General features: G+C 40.6%; 1 protein-coding gene across 3 annotated transcripts in view; it reads left to right on the forward strand.

Moving 5' to 3' along the window:
* LOC123626489 (arylamine N-acetyltransferase 1) overlaps positions 1-19,612 on the forward strand; it is a 39,914-nt gene extending 20,302 nt beyond the window's left edge. Inside the window, exons 1-3 of one of the 3 annotated variants that reach the window (XM_045535466.1) lie at positions 12,710-12,778; positions 18,374-18,589; positions 18,713-19,612. In XM_045535466.1, the coding sequence (XP_045391422.1) occupies positions 18,380-18,589; positions 18,713-19,252 (750 nt within the window). In that variant the 5' untranslated portion in view covers positions 12,710-12,778; positions 18,374-18,379 and the 3' untranslated portion in view covers positions 19,253-19,612. Of the gene's footprint in view, positions 1-12,709; positions 12,779-18,373 lie in introns of those variants that run through there. The other 2 variants (XM_045535464.1, XM_045535465.1) reach the window with 2 other exon arrangements.
* Positions 19,613-20,083: the final 471 nt, after the last annotated feature.

The raw sequence follows: 20,083 nt of genomic DNA on the forward strand, positions 1-20,083 counted from the left end.
CTCAAAGTGGATCAAAAACCTAAACATAAGAGCTAAAACTATGAAACTCTTAGGAGGAAACATAAGCAAAGCTTCACAACATTGAACTTGACAATGATTTCTTGGATATGACACCAAAGGCACATGCAACAAGAGAAAATAAGACAACTTGAACTCAAGAAAATTAAAAACTTTTGTTCCTCAAAGGACACTAGAAACAAATGAAAAGACAATCTGTGCAATGTGAGTAATATTTACAAATCATATATCTGATTATAGACATATCCAGAATGTACAAAGAACTCCTGAAAACAACAAATAACAATTCAAAAATGAGCAAAAGACTTGAATATTTATTTTTGCAGATGATATACAGATTCTCCATAAGCACACAAAAAAATCATTAGGGAAATGCAAATCGAAACCATAATGAGATATAACCTCATACTCATTAGGATGGCTACTACCAAAAACCAGAAAATAACAAATGTTTATGAGGATGTAGAGAAATTTCAACCCTGTGTAGTCAACACTATAAAGGGGGATGCAAAATGGTAAAGTCTCTGTGAAAAACAGTATGGCAGTTTCTAAGGAAAAATAAAATTAAAAAAAAATTACCATATGACCCAGCAATTCCACTTCTGGGTATATATACAAAAGACTCAAAAGCAGAATCTTGAAGAGTGGTTTTCACCCCATGTTTATAACGGCACTATTCACAATAGCCAAGGGGTGGAAACAACCTAAGTGTCCATTGATAGATGAATGGATAAATAAAATGTGGTACCTGGACACAATGAAAGGAAATTTTGACATGGATAGATCTTGAAGACATTACTCTAAGCGAAATAAGCAAGTCACAAAGGGACAAATATTGTATGATTCCACTTCTATAAGGTACCTAAAGTAGTCAAATTTATAGAGGCAGACAAAAGAATAGTGGTTACCAGGGGTTGAGGGCTGGGTAGAATGGGGAGTTACTATTTAATAGGTAAAGAGTTTCAGTTTGGGAAGAGGCAAAAATTCTGTAGATGGATTGTGTTGATGGTTATGTAACAATGTGAATGTTCATAGTGTCTCCGAACCTTATGCCTAAAAACAGTTAAGATGGTAAATCGTATGTTATGTATATTTTACCACAATGACAAAATGTATATGGGATACAGTTAAAAGAATCTTGTTCTCTCCAAGGGAGAAGGGAGGTGTAGAGAGGTGCAGAGATGTGCATGTGACTATTTGAAAATTAAAAGTTCTCTTTAAATAAGAGAGAGAATAAACCAGTTCTGATTATTAGTTATGTGACTTTCTGCAAGTGGGTAAACCTCTCCAAGCCTCAGTTTCCTAAACAATAAAAACACAAGGGGTGATATTTTTCCTTTATTGTTAGTGTTCTTTTTCTTCCCCCCTTTGATGGATTGCACAGCCTACCAATCAGTGCTCTTAGGGGATGATTAACACTACTGTTCCCTAAAGCAGGAACCCCCCTATTATACCTGCCTATTCCTGTGCATTCCACAATAGAATGAATGAATGAACAAGTAAGTGATTACTATGGACTATTCTGTTTCTTTCTATCTCATGCTTTCCTTGTCTACCCATCCCATGTGCACACAGGCACAGAGACACACACACACACACACACACACACACACACACAAAGACATGCAAATTTTGTAAATCTGTTCTCCTCCTACTCTAAGAATCACCAGATTTATTTTATTGACTCTCTTTTATGGCCAATTTTCTTCCTAGCATTTTATGTCTTTTTTGGCAGTTCCCTGAAGGAGAAGGAAGTATGCATTTTGTTGCCAGGCAACGAGTATCTCCAGAATGCACATTGCTTTTTTTAGATGGAAAAGGGAGTGTTTAATTTTTGCAACTGAGGTTTGATTTCAGTTCTCGAAAGGTCACTCAAATAATTCAGAGTTATGAAGAGTTTCTCAGTGCAACTTGCAAGCCCAGTCTTTCCCTTTTCCCCAGGTTGAGGACCAGGAACTTCCAGCCAAGTTGTCCCTGTTCAAGGTCTCCTACCCTATTCTAAGGGAGATACTTCTGTCTACAAATAGCAACGAGCCCAGCAGGTCTTTACAAAAAGGCAGATTTTACTTAGCCTGAGAGGCAGAAGCAAGCAGACAAAAAGCAGGAGCACGTAGATCAAAAGAGATGTTTTAGATATTATAGATATGCATAAGGAAAAATTTGTGGCAATAAAGCAACCTAAATGATATCTTTTATTGGGGGGGAGTTTTAGGGTGATTGCAGGAGGGAAGAATATTCCTTCAAGATAATAATGGAACAATGAAGTCAGATGTCGTCTCCTGCACCTCATTTCATTTAATCATAACTCACAGAAGCTCACACGCAAATGATCAAAACACCTTTTTTGATTTTCATCTTTTTTATATTTTTCATTTGACTTTATTGAAAAGATTGGCAAAAAGTAGGTTTTGAACTTTTTAAGGATGACATATCTGTTCACTTCCTTTAGAGTCTATGGTCCAGTGGGGACAATGAATATTTTAAATTTTCTATCTTACTTATTTTTTATTTATTTATAATTTTCCTTCTTTCTCTATATTACCCTATGTGTTCTATTGCCTAGCCACCCAGAAGATGCCACTGCCACTATTTATATCATTCGTAAATAGACACAATCTTACATGTCACCTCCTCTAAGATGCCCTCCAGTTTCTATTATTTTTTCCTCTGTGATCTACATGTCTGTTCCCTTATGAGAACATTTGGCTCACTGTAACTGGTAAAAGAGTTAGTTGGTTAAAAGGTTTGACAGCCCAAGTAGTTTGTGAATAATGAGAAGGTTTGGTTCCTTTCTGTATGCCCCTAATGTTTAGCATACAAGTGAGGACTCAGTGCCTACATAAATGAGCTATGGTTATAGGCAAGTTTATCAATAGAGATTTCACAGTATTCTCATAGTCTAGCACAGAGTCTCTTTCTTGGGTGTGAAAGTTCAAACTCATGATTCAAAAACATATGGCAAGATCTTCAAGAATCTCCTAAAAAAGAAAACATTATATCTAACACAGTTTTATTGTGTATCTTCTAATCCTTTGAAAATGGATAACTTTTGTAGAGTTGAAAAGGCAAACAGCTGGTTAATAAAAGTGTTACATTAACCAGAGCATCTGAAAATAAAGCCACACTGACCAATAGTTGAAAGGAAAAAAAAATGGTAGACGCATTATAATAACACTGACAGTTTCATTTTTTTCCCCTGCCCATCAAGCGTTAGGTGCCATAGTGCCTTTCTCAGAAACAGTATGTATATATACTAAACTGGAGGCAAAAAAAAAAAAAAATCCCCTTTCTAATATAAAATAATCACTCTGGTTCTTTAAATAGTGAAGAGCAGCTGCCATCTAGTGACTTGTTGCTTAGCAATGCTGCTGTATACCTTCTCTCCTCTCCGAGCCAGGGAGTCCTTCCCACCCTATGCTGGCATGGAAGCATTGGCATTTTTCTGGAAAACCACTTTTCTAGCCTTCTGTTTTTAAAGCTGTTACCAGATCAAGTAGAGTAACTAATGAATTCTAAGTTTTGAAGTTCAGGCAAATGAAAGGGCAAAGTGAGAGCTCACAGACATACAGGCTTCCATGTGTAAATCAGAAACCACCTAGTAATTATGCACTTGACCCAGTAACAGGAAGGAGAGTAGCACAGAGGAGGTGAGGGAACTTTTTTTAAAAAAAAAAAAAAAAAAAGCAGGCAGTGACTCCTAGCATCCTTCAAGATCTGGTGCAAAAGAGAAGAACAAACAAAAACAAAATTCAGGAAAATAGTAGCATAGTGTCAGCCTTTTTTGTTGTTGTTTCTTTTCTTTTTTCTTTTATTCCTTTTTTTCGTTTTTTGGTTGAAGTAAAATTACTACACATAACTGGTTAAAAGGTACTGGAAAAATTTTGTGTGGGATAATTGACAGAAGTTCTTTCTTGATAACCTTTAAAAGCTTGCTAATTGGTGATCCTAAAGGCTTTCAAACAAAAGCCAGGAACAAGCTAAGTGCATCCAGTATGTGACAAAACTTAACAAGCGATGAGAAATCAATTACTCTGTGCAGTCACACCTCAGAGATAGTGCAGGTTTATTTCTAGACCACTACAATAAAGTGAATATCACACTAAAGTCACACACATGTTTTTGGTTTCCCAGAGTATATAAAAGTTATATTTACACCATACTGTAGTCCAAGTGTGCAATAGCATTATGTCTAAAAAAATGCCTACCTTAATTTGAAAATACTTTATTGCTAAAAAATGCTGGCACAGAGACATGAAGGGCATGCTGTTGGAAAACTGGCACCAATAGACTTGCTTGACACAGGGATGCCACAACTTTTGATTTGTGAAAACACACAATATGTCTGAAGTGCAATAAAGTGAAACGCACAATAAAATGAGATGTGCATGTACTCACAGAGAAGACTATTCTAATTAGCTGCAAGCCCTTGAGAGGATATGAAAACCCTGAAACACTAAAACACTGCATAGATTTCAGTGTGCCATAACTTACCCATTCCAATGTTGTCATTTGTCTTGTATTCAGAAGTGAGAAATATTATTGTTCCCTCTCTCATGTTCTTGTGTGATGAAGGCAGCAGTGTGGCACACTAGGGAGGGGTGTGAGGAAGGAACCGGGATAACACACATATTTTCTGGGTCTGGGTTTTCTCATCAGTCAGACCAACTGATGAAAAGATTTCTTTCTTCAGGCTTAAATTTCTTATTCTGATCTTGGTCTTATCAGCTATGACGTCTGGGAAAGCCACAACCTTTCTGATCCTCTGACTCCACCAGAGGAAAAAGTATCAGGGAAACTGGGCACCATGATACTAAATTCTTTCCAGTTCTGTATTTCAATGATTTCTTGTTCCTTCACCAAGGAGATAATAGAATGAAAAGGACTCATGTTTGGATGAACAAGGCCACGGAAATCACAATGGGAGTTTTGGGAGAAAGAAGGATAGCATGCATGACCCAGGATCATCACATACTGGAAAACTAAGCATGAAATGTATTCAGAAGGAAATTCTTCGTCAGCAAAAACAAAAACAAAAACCAAGGCACATCACCGCCCATTTCTCTAAATCCTTCCATCAGATGTTATTTGCAAAACAGAGAGAGGCAAACAGAACAATAATACCTCTCATCTAGTGTGCACACATGTATAGAATCTGAAGAATGGCAAGCTGATGATTCCAATGTCGTTTCATGGATATATATGTGTTTAACACCCCGCTCTCCATTGGGGATTTCCTAGACATGCAGCTGCAACCAACTCAGCACAACACTAGATGGCAGTAGATATGGTAAGAAATGAAGCCTTATCTAGTGATTTGAAAATCAGGGGAATTAATTCCCATCTACAGCACAGTTCATTCCTACAGATTTGTTGGACCTATTATTCTGCTTCCCCGTAGCAATAAATCTTTTTTTAACTCAAGTATCATATGACCTTGGAAATCATGTAGACTTGGAAAGGTAATAGGTCTTTGAATGATGCCTTATGAAGTCATTCTGATGCTTTCCAGATGACGATGAGTTTTAAACATATTTTAATACTGAATTGTTGGGTCCTGAAGGTGCCTGTCTCGTGTCTTCTTGTGAATGTGAATAGGCCTTGCTTATCTTTCTCCTTTCAATATGTGTATTTATCCACTTGTATATACATAGCTGCTTATATAAACATCGGAGTAAGCATATATAAACAATATGATGGACCTGGCTGCTTGATATAGTTTGTAGACACTGGACTAATAGTCGAGAGACTCGCTGGAATTATTCAATGCTGTTCATATTACGTCCTCCATCATTTGGGGCCTAGGTGATTATAAATGGTAAATTAAGGATTGAGAGTACAGGACCCTTAACTAAAGTCTCTTTTAGCTGTAACACTTCCTAATTCTGTATTCCTCCTAAACACAATTTTAAACCACCTTAGACAAAGAAGACAATATCCTGGTACTGCAGAGATCAGAAACATTTTATCTCAGTTATATAATTATCTTTTCTTCTGATAACCTCCTGGGGAGAGGTTAGAACTAAATTGACAAGGGACAGGATCAGGTCTTACTAACTGTTCTAATTTTGTAAGTGTAACCCTTGCTTACTGATGACTAGAACTAAGCACAACAATTAAACAAAATACCCCCATGTAATACCTGGACAAATGTCTTTACTTGGTGTCTGTGGCCAGGCTGTAAGTGCCATGTACCCAGGAGAGCCAGACAATGAGGAAGGAGTATGTATAAATGTTCTTAAATACCACTTCTACAAAAAAAAAAAAAAAGGGCAACAGTTTAAAGTGATAGTGCTTGTTTTAAATCCAGGGACAAACAAACACTTCAGAATAACAAATGCTTTTTCTGGTAACAGTACCTGACTGTGGGCTGTTTGCATTTTTGGCAAGAAAGGAGAGAAGAGCACTGAGATAAACAGCAGCTTATTTCCTTTGTTTAGCCATCAAGAAGTAATTACCTTTCAGTTTTCCAGATACCTGCTAGAAAAACTCATCAAAATGTTTAGACTATCCACAGAAACAGACTCACGGAGAGCCTAGACCCTAGAAATGGATACGGTGGATAGGTCCAAAGAGCATGAAGAAAGCCTCCGTGCTCACCCACCATGCGGACAGAATTCCCAGCATTGCACGGAATCCGTATATATTCATAATGTTGCTGTCTTATTCAAAATATAAATACTTCCCAGAAGGGACCACAGGGAAGCTGATATCTCTTAGTCCCTTAGCATGCATTGTTTCATGGTGTCAGTTTCTCTCTAGCATCCAGCAGATTGAAGACCTTGGAAAATAGAAAGCGTGAGAGTTGCAAGACAGTAGGGGAAAAATTGTGTGCTGTGTGCCATAGACAGAAATCTCGTCTATAATATTCCTAGTTACTTCAGCCTATCTGGTTTGCAGACCCTCCAAAATCCCCAACAACTTCCCATAGCTGAACACCAGTTTGTCAATGTACCTCTTAAGACATGTTTCAAAGAGCTAAGCATGTGTCAGTTATACGTCTGAATCGCTGGGATGCCAGGTTGCTGAGTGCAGGCACCAGGTCCCTCAAAGAGGAAAAGGGGCTAAGAGGTGGATTTCACTTTGGGCTTATTTCCCCTGCGCCAGCCAGGTTTCTTAGCTGCCACCACCAGAATCAACTCTGCTTATTTAAACTAAGAAGTGCCTTATCATAAGGATATCCAAACATTTTTAAATTGGTAAGAAGGTTTGGTAGCAAGGCAAGAATGCAAAGAGATAGGGTTTAGCAAAGATCATCCCATAAAAAGAGCTTGCTCAGGTGTCACTGGACAGTCACTACCACCATTGCTAGACTGCACCGCCCCCTACCCCCAGCCAAACTCTGCCACCCTGGATCCACTACAGCCGTCACAGGAAGACACCCCTGTTCTTTGTGTCCATCCTCAGGATTCAAAGTCCTTAGTGTAGCATCAGATTGGCTGATCCTAGGTCTCATGTCCACCTTCCCATTCTTCAAGATGTAATATCTATCTGCCTAGCCTTCAGCTTCCGGTGTAGAATGTTGGACCTGCGTTTTCATCTTGAAATTCCCTCCAGATGGGACGTGTGTTTGGATGCCAAGAAGCTCAAAACCATTGTCCGATGTTTTAGCCATAACTGAACCAAGGGCTTGGAGATGAAGATACGTGTAAAATAGGTTGCTCTTTTGTTCTCTTTAATCTTATGACATCAGACACTAAACATAGTTCTGTATTATCTCCATCTTCTACAAATGAAAAACATGAATTTGAAAAAAAATACATTTCTCTAAAAACAGTCTGAATTACCTGGGGGAGAGTTGTTGCACTTCAGTAGGATTTTACCTCTATCCTTATTTATCCCCTAAAGTTGAGGATCAATATTCTAACAGCCTCATCCAAGGTTTCTTTTTTCTTTTCACTTTGAAGAAACCAATTTTAGCTAAGCCCGCAGATTGCTGAGAGGAAAGGTGAGAAGCCAGAGGCAGCTTGTCATTCTGGGCTTAAAAAGGGAAGACACTTGAACCCAATTTCCTTGAATCTGAATGATGAACAAACTGACTAATTTTCTGAGTTGATTGAAACTCAAAGCTGAATACTCCCACTATCTCCCCTGGAATGTAGGCTCCATATGTGCGTACTGGGAATTCTGACAGGAGTGAGTGACAGCCCTAATCCCCGTCTCTCTTTATTTCAGTGACCTTTTTCGAGAGGCAAACTCAAATGTGCTCGAGTTTGCAACCTTGTACAGCTTGAAGAGAACTGAGGGTAATGTGGGAATTAAGGACATAAAAGGAAGATGATTTCACCTTAGCAGACATGTTCTCTAAATATGGTAGCGTAATAAAATTTGAAATATACCTCACTCTTTTCCTTCTGGGTCCCTTAGAGATTCTCCTCCCCCTCAGCTCCCAGCAATCCTCAAACCATTAAAACTAGAACATGAGACTGAGGCTTTTAGCCCTGGGAAAGGGAAAGGAAAAATGTTTTCTAAGAAGGGGAAGAATGTAATGACAAAATAGACACACCTAAATACAGGGTGTCCCAGAAGTCTCTATACAAAGGAAAAATTTTGTAAAATTTTATAGTGAATATTTTGTAAATGTACATTTAGGTACTATTTCCCATTTTCCCTATATACGGTGGCTTTTGGGGCACCTTGTAAATTTGGTTGAGAGGAGACTTTAGAACAACAAAGTTGGTGCCACGTTTCTCTGCAGTATGTCATTGTGACCCAACATGGTGCCAAAGGAGGCAGAGTGGCTAGCTGATGAAGGTACCCATTTGGGTGGACCTCAGGGTGCCATCTTAAGGCTCCACCCTCAAGTGTCGAGTCAAATAAACAGTTGAGAGTAAGCTAATTGCAAGATGGAACTAAAATGTGACTGAAAAACACAGTCAACTGGGAAATGCCTGGGGTTAGAATGTCAAGGCTGTAAGTAAGATGCAGGACTCTTAGAACTTCAGGCAATGTCAAGATCCACGGTCACCATGAGCAGATGCCAGGAAGGACCACCCATATTTCAGGAGATGCTAGCACCGGATGTCCAGATACCAGTGGATGCTGACGTAAAGAGCCTGTGCTCAAAGATCTTACAAGGTCAGACATCGGAGCAGAGGCCGATAGCAGGACACATACTGACCACACACCCTCCGTGATCACCTGTGATATTAAATGTACGTTTTCTACTTCTCCCAAATGCCACTTTATGGAGGAAGAGGAAAAGGAGAAGAGAAAAATCGCCCAAAGAGAGAGTTAACACTTCAACATACAGAGTCAAATTGTTGCGAATCTGGCTAAATATTGACCCAAGTGAGATGAAATTTTAAGCCAAAAGTAAAGGAGATAACTTGAAGAAGGAAAGTAAGTGCCATGGGAAATAATAGTTCCAGCGTAAATTGAATTGAGGAATAGGTAAATTTTTAGAAAGGCATTTGTCGGTGTCTCAGTTGAGGTGCATACATTTTACCAACAATATAATGAAGCACAGCGTGGGGTAGCTGGCAACCAGAAAGTATATGTGGCATTTTGTAATTTGAATGGCTTTCTATTTGTGCCACTGGAGGCATCAAGAGCAATTTCTCCGTCCCCAGCTGAATCCCTCAGATTTCTGGCCTCTGGTCTTCCCTTTGGGCCTGTCTCCCACAGAGAGCAGATTATGGTACGAGACATAAAACTAGCCATTAAAACTGCACAGTCTGTTTTGCTATAGCTCAAGGGACCATGGAAGTAAAAACTAGAACTGTAAGACTGGAAGGGCCCTTCGGGATCAATTAGTTTGTCTTTAGCATCTTACAGAGAAAGCTGAGAATCAGTGAGGCAGCAGAACTTGGCCCAGGTCCCACAGGTAGATATTGACAAAACTTGACATAAAACTTGCAATATCTAATGATGGAAAAACTTGTTAATAATTACACCAAAGTGTGGTTGCTTCTACAGTAAAAGAATATAAAAAAGACTCTGAGAGTCAGAAAAGACAGCAGCTTCATTATGAGAGTCACAGAAACAACGTGCACACTGGATCTTAAGTGAGAAAAATTTCAAGACTTGTAAGAGAGGGAATAGAGAAACAGTATTTTTAAAAAGCAGAAGAAAGATGCACAAAAGCGTGTGGCGGACCTACGAGCCTGACAAGGTGGAGGAGTGATAGAATCTGAGATAGGAAACGGATGTCCCCTTGGCTAATCTCATGTTCCTGTCTCCATTCCAGGCTCTGATGTAGACCTTTATTTCTTCCCATACTGTCCAGAAACATGGTTTTCTTATGTCCCTGGACCAACATACTCCTTTCTTGATCGGGTTCTCATCTCTTCAGGCTGTCCGTGAATAGGGACATCCACCTCCCTTCTTGCCGCATAATTCCAGCTTTCCGAGAACCCCAGAATCCAGTAAGGAGGTTGCAGCATCCCAAAAGAGCACAGAACCAAGAATGACCACGTTGAAATGGAAGGAACAGCAGTTTCACTTTGCCCACATTTCCTCCTCCCTCGAACTGGCACAGATAACCTCTGAAAAGGATCCTCTTAGCCCACAATTTCTTCCATGGAGAAAGGAGAGAAAGGGATGCATCCATCATCCCCACATTTTAGGGCCCCGTCTGAGAGAAATGCTCCTCTCTTGCCTCACTCAGAAGGCTAAAGGATCCAGCACAGTTTGAACACCTATGGACAGCTAATAACAGAGAGTCGGAATGTGTGTCTCTCACCATCTGGCAGGCCCTCCAATAGCCAGTGTGGACTCCCACAGCCACACGGTGCCCAGCAACCTTCATGACTCCAGCAGCCCCACAGCTTCCAGTACTTGGTGAGTCTCCCTGCCATCAACGGGACCCCCGGGATCCTGCACAGCCTAGGCAGCCATGCGGCACCTGGTATCCAGCATGGGCTGCAGCTTCCAGCACTGACTGCAGTTGCTGGTGCTGATCACAGCTGTCAGTGCAGACTGCAGCTGCCATTGCAGTCCCCAGTGGCTGGCATAGCCCCCCAATGCCAACCATGGCCCCTTAGCAGTGGCAAGCATCTCAGTCGATGGTGCAGATCTAAGCAGGTGGCATGGATCTCTGCAACCAGCATGTGTCTCAGCAGCCAGGTTAGATCTGCAGGATTGGGAGAAGGCACACGATCGGAGACAACTCCTTTAGGAGGGACGGAGAGACGTGGAAGCTGCACCCAATATGCGCTGCTCTAGGGAAAATGAGAGGTTGACTAAACCCTTTTCCTTAGATGAAGGTTCACAGCTGTAAGTTTACCATTTAGCCAAAATTTTCCCAAGGGACTTTTAGACGGAACTTTCCTATGTCGCAGTAAAACTTGACAAACAAATATAGACAATACAGAGAATTCTCAACACACAATGCCAGGCCTATCAAACAAATGGGAAAACCAAAGGGAACAGAGCCACCCATATTGCACCTCCACAGTGCCCCAAATGCCCTGCCATACATAGGGCTGGAAGGTTCAAACCTTCCCCAAACAGCGGCTCAGTCTCCCCCATTCCCTGGGAACCGCAAAAGAGCAGATCCAGGTCCCTGCCCCACTAAACCGCGGCATTTCCTCCTGCAAACAGCACCGCTATACCAGCAGGGAGGTCTGAAAACACCCCCAAAATGGGTGGGAACACGGTCTTGGCATCGCAGGGGGCTTTACTCACAAATGGCCGTGGCTGTTGTGACACTTCCCAAATCTGTTTGCTTCCCCTCCCAATCATGTTGGTCAAAGCTTCATTCATCTGGAAAGAAAGAGATGGGACTTCCCAGAGCGAAGTTGATCCCTGGCAGCTGCTGGAAATCTATTTCTTTCTTGCCCAAAACGGTGATGTCCTTTTCCCATGGCTTGTCCCGGAGCTGTGCCCTCCCTCTTCTGCAGGGTGCCACTCTACCTGAAAGCCAATGGGCCCACCCAGCTGTGCCAAAATCCGTTACCGAAACCTCAGACACTTGTCCATGAGGCCAAATCAGAAGAACAAGGACAAGCACAAACAGTTTGAGGAGGAAGGAAAGAGTTGACTTAGCCCACAAAGGAGGAAATATGGTAGACCTTCTCATCTCAAAATCCCAAATTTGCTCAATATGTACAATTTTTATGTGTCAATGACAAACATAAAATATATACAGTGTAGAGGAAAATGCATAGACATAGCAAGAGTTATAGACCAATATCATTAAATAAAAAACACAAGCAGAAACGAAACCATATGACCTATGTCACACTCAGACCCTATGCAAGGACTTACTTCACACACCCATCACGATGCCTTGGGTGGAGTGGCGAATGCAGCTGAGGATGAGGGAGGAAAGGAAGGAAAATAAGAAAAGAGAGGCCTCATAGGACTTGATGAAAAAAGTGTGCCATAAACTGGGAATGTGATTAAAACCTTCCACCTTCCTCTTCTGCCTCCTCTAGGTTATTGGATCTGCTTTTCCTGAACCCCTTCCAAGCTGTCACCTTCCTCGTCACAGCTAGGAAGTCTGGCATCAGGCTCTCAGGAAGCAGGAACTATGTGACATACGAGGGTACACCCTGCCCAGCCTGGGGCATGGGGAGCATCACATAGCAGAACTCTGTGCACTTTTCAATGAAAAGATTTGAATGAGAGGGCAGGGGAGCAATCTGAGGTCCTGCAACTACATTTCCCAGAGATCCCTGGGATGATTCTTACCAGACTCTGGGGGGTGGGGCCATTTGAAAGCCAATAAGGGCAGCTCCTCTGCAGACCTTAGAAGTCAGAGGATTGCATTCAACCTAGTTCCTGGTTCCTGGCACAAGTAACCAATATATAGAGCTCCGTAAGTAACTTGAAGTGTACTTTAAAATTGGGGTTTAATGCTATCTCAAATGGGGTTACAGGATCTAGATTCTGAATTTGAAGTTCTCAGTGTGTTCAGAAAGTTTGGTTGGCACATACTTGGAATCTAATGCTATAAGCACACTTTAACAGACGCTTGATCCAAACCGTCTGCGTTCTTTTTTTTTTTTTGAGACAGAGTCTTGCTCTGTTGCCTGGGCTAGAGTGCAGTGGCATCAGCCTAGCTCACAGCAACCTCAAACTCCTGGGCTCAAGCAATCCTCCTGCCTCAGCCTCCCGAGTAGCTGGGACTACAGGCATAAGCCACCATGCTGGCTAATTTTTTCTATATATTTTTAGTTGTCCAGCTAACTTCTTTCTATTTTTAGTAGAGGTGGGGTCTCGCTCTTGCTCAGGCTGATCTCGAACTCCTGAGCTCAAACGATCCACCCGCCTCGGCCTCCCAGAGTGCGAGGCGGTCTGGGTTCTAATCACAGCCAAACCACTTTGTAGCTGTGAGACCTTGGCCATGTCGTTTAGCTTCTCTAAAACTTGGTTTCTCCATCAGTAAAATGGAGCTAACAGTAGTGTGTACTTAAAAGGGTTCTTGTGAGGATTAAATATGTGTATTAAAGGAGAGCTAATGAGTTTAAGGGAACTTCCTCAACTGGATTTCCGTATTGCATACGTGTAACATGGGAGTCGATGCTCCTCTGTCCCCAACAGGGTGTGTCCCAGAGAACCCAGTTAGTCCTGCAGACAGCAAGCTCCTGATCCTCTTGCATTGGCTGATCAGAAAACCCCTTAAGATCCCACCTGTCCCGGGAGGAAGGTTGCATTGGGTTGTCTGCAATGTCTAGGGGAGTTCCTGGGGCAACTTGTGTCTTGTTGGAAGCAGGCTTAGAGGGCAGTGTGTCTCCCGGAGGCATAAATGACACAAAATTAACTCCTTCACTGTCAGACTAAGGGCACCACCCACCAAACACAGCCCTAAAGAACTGCCCGGGAGAGAGGAGCCTGCCTGAGCAAACAGCCCCCGGAGCTGGGAGGCCATGGGCTCTCTGCTCTGGACTTTGCCCCCAGGCTCTGCAGAAGACTTTGTTCTTTCCTGTTACATTGTTTTTCCTTTCTCTAGGGACCTCCTTTTAGTGCCTGAAAAGGCAAAACAGCTGACTCCACCCTGTCCCTCAAAAGGAACTTTGTAACTGTCAACTCTCTAGCTGTTTCCTGCCCAGAGGCTTATTTTGCCTGGCCTTTCCCTTCTGCAGCTGGAACTGCAGCTTTGCTTTCCCTTTTGCTTTCCCGGCCTGCTGCAAGTACCCACACCACCTGGCTGGCCCCTGTAGGCACTTACTGGGAAAATGCTGTTCTTTATCCTTCTGGACCTCTGGTGGAGACCAGTAGATCTAATGGTTTCATTTGAGTCACCATCCTTTAAAAAAATATATTTTAAAAATCACTTTAGACAGGGAATGTACTCTCCAGTTCCCTTCAAGCTCCACCCTCCCCATTTTATTACACCTGCTTTCTGCCTTTACATTTCAATAATTTAGCTAGAATATGTTATGATAAAAATGTTGTCATTGGAGGCTATTAGACTGGATGGCTCCAATGCTTTTGGTTCCCATCGTAAGTAATAAAATGAAAGTGGACACTTTTACGAATCAGAAATTGCCAACTAACCTCTAACTAGGGACTCTCCACTCTCACAATCAAATATATTCTCTCTGTCTTGCATTTGTGAACATTTTATAAAAGATCATGGAACCCCTTGTGATCTGGGGCTACCTGATTCGTGGATTGCTCTCTGCTCAAATAAACTCTTCAAAATTGTCATGTGCCCAAGTTTATCTTTTAACAGTTCCCATCGTGACAATGCTAGATCAGATTTTCCTAGAATCTGGTCTTTCTTGAGCTTCAGGCTTATTTTTGACTTCATATTTCTATTTCCATATGAACCAAATGGCTTGTTCGCTAGCCATAATCTCATAAATTTCTACTCTTTGTTCTGTATTAAAAGGAGTCATTGCTCAACTACAGTCCTCAGTGTGGCCTCTGTGTTTCTTAGCTTTCATTTTCATTTACTTCTTCCTTGGCCAATGAAGCAGAAAATCTTTATCAGGATAGCTCATAGTTGGATTTGTCAAGCTGTTTCATGTTTGAGATTGTCTTCATATTGCCAGAGCCTTTATGATTCAGTGAAATTCTAACCAGAATATTTGGGAATAACTCTTTCCTTCAATACTTTGAAAACATAGTTCCATTACTTCACCTAAGGATATTTCTCTGGAACATTCTGTTGCCAACCTAATATATGCTCCCTTGTGAAGTATTTTCTTTCTCTGCCAGAGGCTTCAGTAGTTCTCTTTAATTTTGAATTTCAATAATTTAACAAGGACATAGTGCAATGTCAAGCATGTTGAATCAGACTTTACCAGAAACATGTCCCTCTTGTTTTTCAGGTTTAATTTTTGCTTCAATTCAGGAAAATGTTTTTTGTTGTCTTTATATACATTTTCTATTACACTGTTAGTGTTGTTGTCTTTACATTGGATTGTCTTTAACTACTTTCTATGTGTATTAGCTTCTTTCCTACTGTCTTACTTGCTGTATCTTTTTATTAGCTTTTTTTTTTTAAGTTTTTCAGTGCTTACATTTGTTAAAAATGAAAAATAGGAATAAAATTCATTCTGTACACTGTTTTATTCTAGGTATAAGAAATGTTCACTCACATACATGGCCTAATCTTTTTTCTAAATTTTAGAATATTATATTGATATATTTCCTTGCTGTTTATTATTAATTATGTATCAGATCTCTTTATGTCCTTAATTAATATTCTAAAGTCTGAAATCTTTCTTTTCATAAAACTGTATTATTTTATCACCTCATTTTTTTAGCTCTTGGTCATTGAGTCCAGTTTACATAGTTTATAGCTCCAAGAATCTGTAAAGAATTTCCACCTATTCGGTTTATTTTTCTCCTTTAATTGATTGTCTTTTTATGAATATAAATGTTGCATGGCATGTGTTTTCCTCTAATCCCAATCATAGTATATTTTCATTATGTTTTTTTTATCATATTCATGTATAGGTAGCTCTGTCTCCACCTTTTGTTTTTTGTATCTAGTGTGGCTGGTGAGATATCCAGCTGGGGTTGGGCTTGGATTCCTCAATTTTTTCAGTGGAGGTGGAGGAAGATGAATATGACAAGAGATACGCTGATGGCAGATCTGCCGGAGGTAGATGGTCCTTCTTTCTGCTGACACCGTGCATGAAGGGCATTCCCTTCTTTTTCTCCCACAACATCCTCTGATAGTTGTCACCTAAAGGAAGACCTGGTGCTACCACCACATCCTGGTTGTTGATGTGTTTGGTATGTACTGTGGTAGTGATCGGGGCCATGGAACGTGGCTCACCCCTCCTTGCTGCTCCCAGGGCAGGTCATCATCTGGCTGGTTACTTCTGGGCTCCTCCTGGTGGCTTCCACAACCCCTAGCTGTGAAGCTGGAGGCTCTGGCCCCATCGGTGTTGCTCCATCTGCGGTGGTTATACTTTCTACGCTCCTCCTGATGCAGCTCGGGTGTTCACTTTACTACACAGTCCGTTCCCTCTGTTCTGTGATGTTTAGCTAATTGTGTTTTCAGTCTCTTATCCTGGCAGCTACTTTCCAAGTGCTTTGAGCATTCCACCTTGAATCACAACTTTAGTGATACACAATTTCTTATGTTTAGTCACAGAATACTCAAGTACTATTTGGTTACAACATTTGCTAGTATCTCGGCCTTTAACAAAAATAAAATTGTTTCAAATGAACCTGCAGTTACTAAATTCAATCTCAACATTTCATCTTGAGAAAAAGGGAGGGAAAAATGAGGGGTAATCTTACTAAATACAAATTTTTCTCTCTGTGCCTGAGTGGTAGAGTTTTAGAGCTGGTCAAAAAGGGAAAGAGAAGAATATAAAAGACATGATAGGAGGAGGGAAAGCAGAGATGCTTCGCTTACCACCACCCACGGGTCCCGTTGTACCATGTCATCGTTAGGGCGTGCCATACGACAAAGGAGTTACTCTTGAGGTCTGGGCACCACTGTTGCAAATCATAGTCTCAGTAGATTGAGACTCTTTGATAGCAGGTTACAAAAATGTTTTCTAAAAGGATTAAACAAAATAAGGGGCATTTTTCTTTTAGTTCACATTACATGAAAGTTAAAGGATAGCTTGGGTTTCATTGTTAACTTTCTTCATCCTCCCTTCTCCTGTTCTTCATTCCTCAACTTTGTCAATTCTTTATTAGCATTGGTCTTCACTAGGACTTCCTCACTAGCTTTTAGCCCTTCAGCAGAATGTACATACTTAGATTTTGGCAAAAATCCCTCAATAAAAGTCTCATTGATCTACTTATGTTCCCTGCCATCCATGAGCCAAACATTGGTCCTAAAACATGTGTTTGAATGGGTCTTCCCTAGTTCATGTGACGATCCATAGAGCTCAATGGGAATAGCTCACTCACTGTACAGGAGTCAGAAAGATCCCTTTGATTATGACATTGGTCAAATTATAAGCTTTCTCATCCCTCATTTAGATTTCTCATCTCAATTACAGTAATAGCCATAATGCCAACATTGGCTCTAAAACTATATTTACCTGATCTCATCTCAATCCACTCTGTCTTTCTCACTTCTCACTTCACTGTTGTTCCTGTCACCCTGGGTTCCTAGATGTTTCTTACACAGCTTATGGCTTTTTAGTTTCTGTTCCCTCTGCTTGGAACAATCTTTCCCGCACGTATCCACTGAGCTTATTCTCCAGCATACTTATAGTCTTCGTGGTCTTTCTTTAGCTGCCGTCTTTGAAACTGAAGCTCTCCCTGTGCCCTCACTAATCCCTTTCTTCGCTTTAGTTTTCCCCAGTGCACTTACGACAATCTAACCGATAGAACATTTTATCCATTTACCAGTTGACTATTGAACATTTTATCCAGTTTAGCGGTCAGAATGTTACTCCGACTCCCAGTAAAATGTGAGATTTTTGAGGTCAAGTCAACACTTGATCACTAGCAAATACATAAACGGTATCAGTAAACTATTGAATGAATCAGTCAATGTGTGAATAAATATAATTCTTTTAGTGGGGAACTTTGTGTAAGGTTCAACAAAGGGAGAAATCAGGTGGGTCGTGTACCTTGAGTACCATGTCCTGCATCGCATAATTCTGCTGCTTATTGCAGGAACTGTTTCTAAAACTACTTAATTGATACCAACTGGAATCTCTTTTTTATTCATCACCAAGGAGACCACAGGCAAGCTATTTACCCTTTGGCTCATGATTTCATCTGGATTTGCAGCTTTTCATGCCTGGAAGATAGAAGAAATGCTACTACTTTGCTTACAGGGTTCTGAGACTGTTCAGTGAACTTGTGCATGTGAAAGGATTTCGCACAATAAAACACTAAACACAGAGTTATTAATACAAATACTTGTAACCATAGAATGTTTTTCCATAGGTAAAATATATTATACCTATAATTAGCCTACTCACAGAAATCCACGTGCAAAAGTAATACTATCTGTCTTTCTTTTGTTTTCCTTGCTTAGGGCATCATGAACATTGAAGCATATTTTGAAAGAATTGGTTATAAGAACTCTAGGAAGAACTTGGACTTGGAAACACTAACTGACGTTCTACAGCACCACATCCGGGCCATTCCCTTTGAGAACCTTAACATACATTGTGGGGAAGCCATGGAATTGGGCTTACAGGCCATTTTTGATCAAGTTGTGCGAAGGAACCGGGGTGGGTGGTGTCTCCAGGTCAATCAACTTCTGTACTGGGCTCTGAGCACAATGGGATTTGAGACCACAATTTTGGGAGGGTATGTTTACATAACTGCAGTTGACAAATACAGCAGTAACATGATTCACCTTGTGCTGCAGGTGACCATTGGTAGCAGGAAGTACATTGTTGATGCTGGGTTTGGGCGCTCCTACCAGATGTGGCAGCCTCTGGAGTTAATTTCTGGAAAGGATCAGCCGCAGGTGCCGTGCATCTTCCGCTTGAGAGAAGAGAGTGGAATCTGGTACCTGGACCAAATCAGAAGAGAGCAGTACATTCCAAATGAAGAATTTCTTAATTCTGATCTCCTGGAAAAGAATAAATACCGAAAAATCTACTCCTTTACTCTTAAACCTCGAACAATTGAAGAGTTTGAGTCTATTAATACATACCTGCAGGAGTCTCCAGCATCTGTGTTTACAAGCAAATCATTTTGTTCTTTGCAGACCCCAGAAGGGGTTCACTGTTTAGTGGGCTGGACTCTCACCTCCAGGATATTCAATTATAAGGACAATATAGATCTGGTAGAGCTTAAGACTCTGGATGAGGAAGAAATAGAAGAAGTGCTGAAAAATATATTTAATATTTCCCTGGAGAAAAAGCTAGTGCCCAAACACGGTGATCGATCTTTTACCATTTAAGTTAAGGTGCAAAATAAACCTCTCTATATTTATCACCCAGCTCAACAGTTGTCAACTGATGACCTCTCATATTTCCTCTAACCCCCTACATTATTTTGAAGAAAATTCTAGATATGAAATCATTTTACTCATAAAAATGTCAGTATAAACAATTAATAAGCACACACCTCTTCAATTTAATAACAATAAAGGCATTGTAAGGTTAGTTTCTGGTAATGGGAACTGTAGTGGCTTATGCTAGAAAACTTTCAATATTGGGTTATTATTGAATTCATAGAAGATTGTTAGTGGTGATAGGTAAAATAGAATATTATGGAAAAACTTTTTGTCTATGAAGTATATTAAAACATTGTTAGCTAATACAGTGTGAATCAAAGCTTTTGTTTGGGAGACAGGATATTATGGGGTTAGGTGATTGTTCTTCAATGCAGTCTTCCTCTCATCCTCTTTCTTGTCTCCTAGTTATATTCTTTTACTTTGTTCCAGACTTTCCTATAAAAGAAAAAACATAAGCTTAATTTGTAGATATGAGTTGAAATCTTGTGGACACTGGGTGAATTCCTTTAGAAATCTGTGGTTCTGATTCCTCAGAGGTACAATGGGGATAATACTTATATTATTCAGTGCCAGACCTAGAGTAGACTCTCAACAAGTGTTTGTTAGATGGGTGAATAAATGTCAGTCATGTTTTTGGTATGGAGTCAGCATTTAACGAAAGTTCTTTCCTTTTGTTTTATTTTCCTCTAAGAGCAGCCTGAAAAACATAGTGAGAGCCCCATCTCTAAAAAAGAATTAGCTGGGCATGGTGGCACACCTGTAATCCCAGGTACT

Source organism: Lemur catta, chromosome 22 (genome assembly GCF_020740605.2).
Source record: "Lemur catta isolate mLemCat1 chromosome 22, mLemCat1.pri, whole genome shotgun sequence".
Taxonomy (NCBI): Eukaryota; Metazoa; Chordata; class Mammalia; order Primates; family Lemuridae; genus Lemur; species Lemur catta.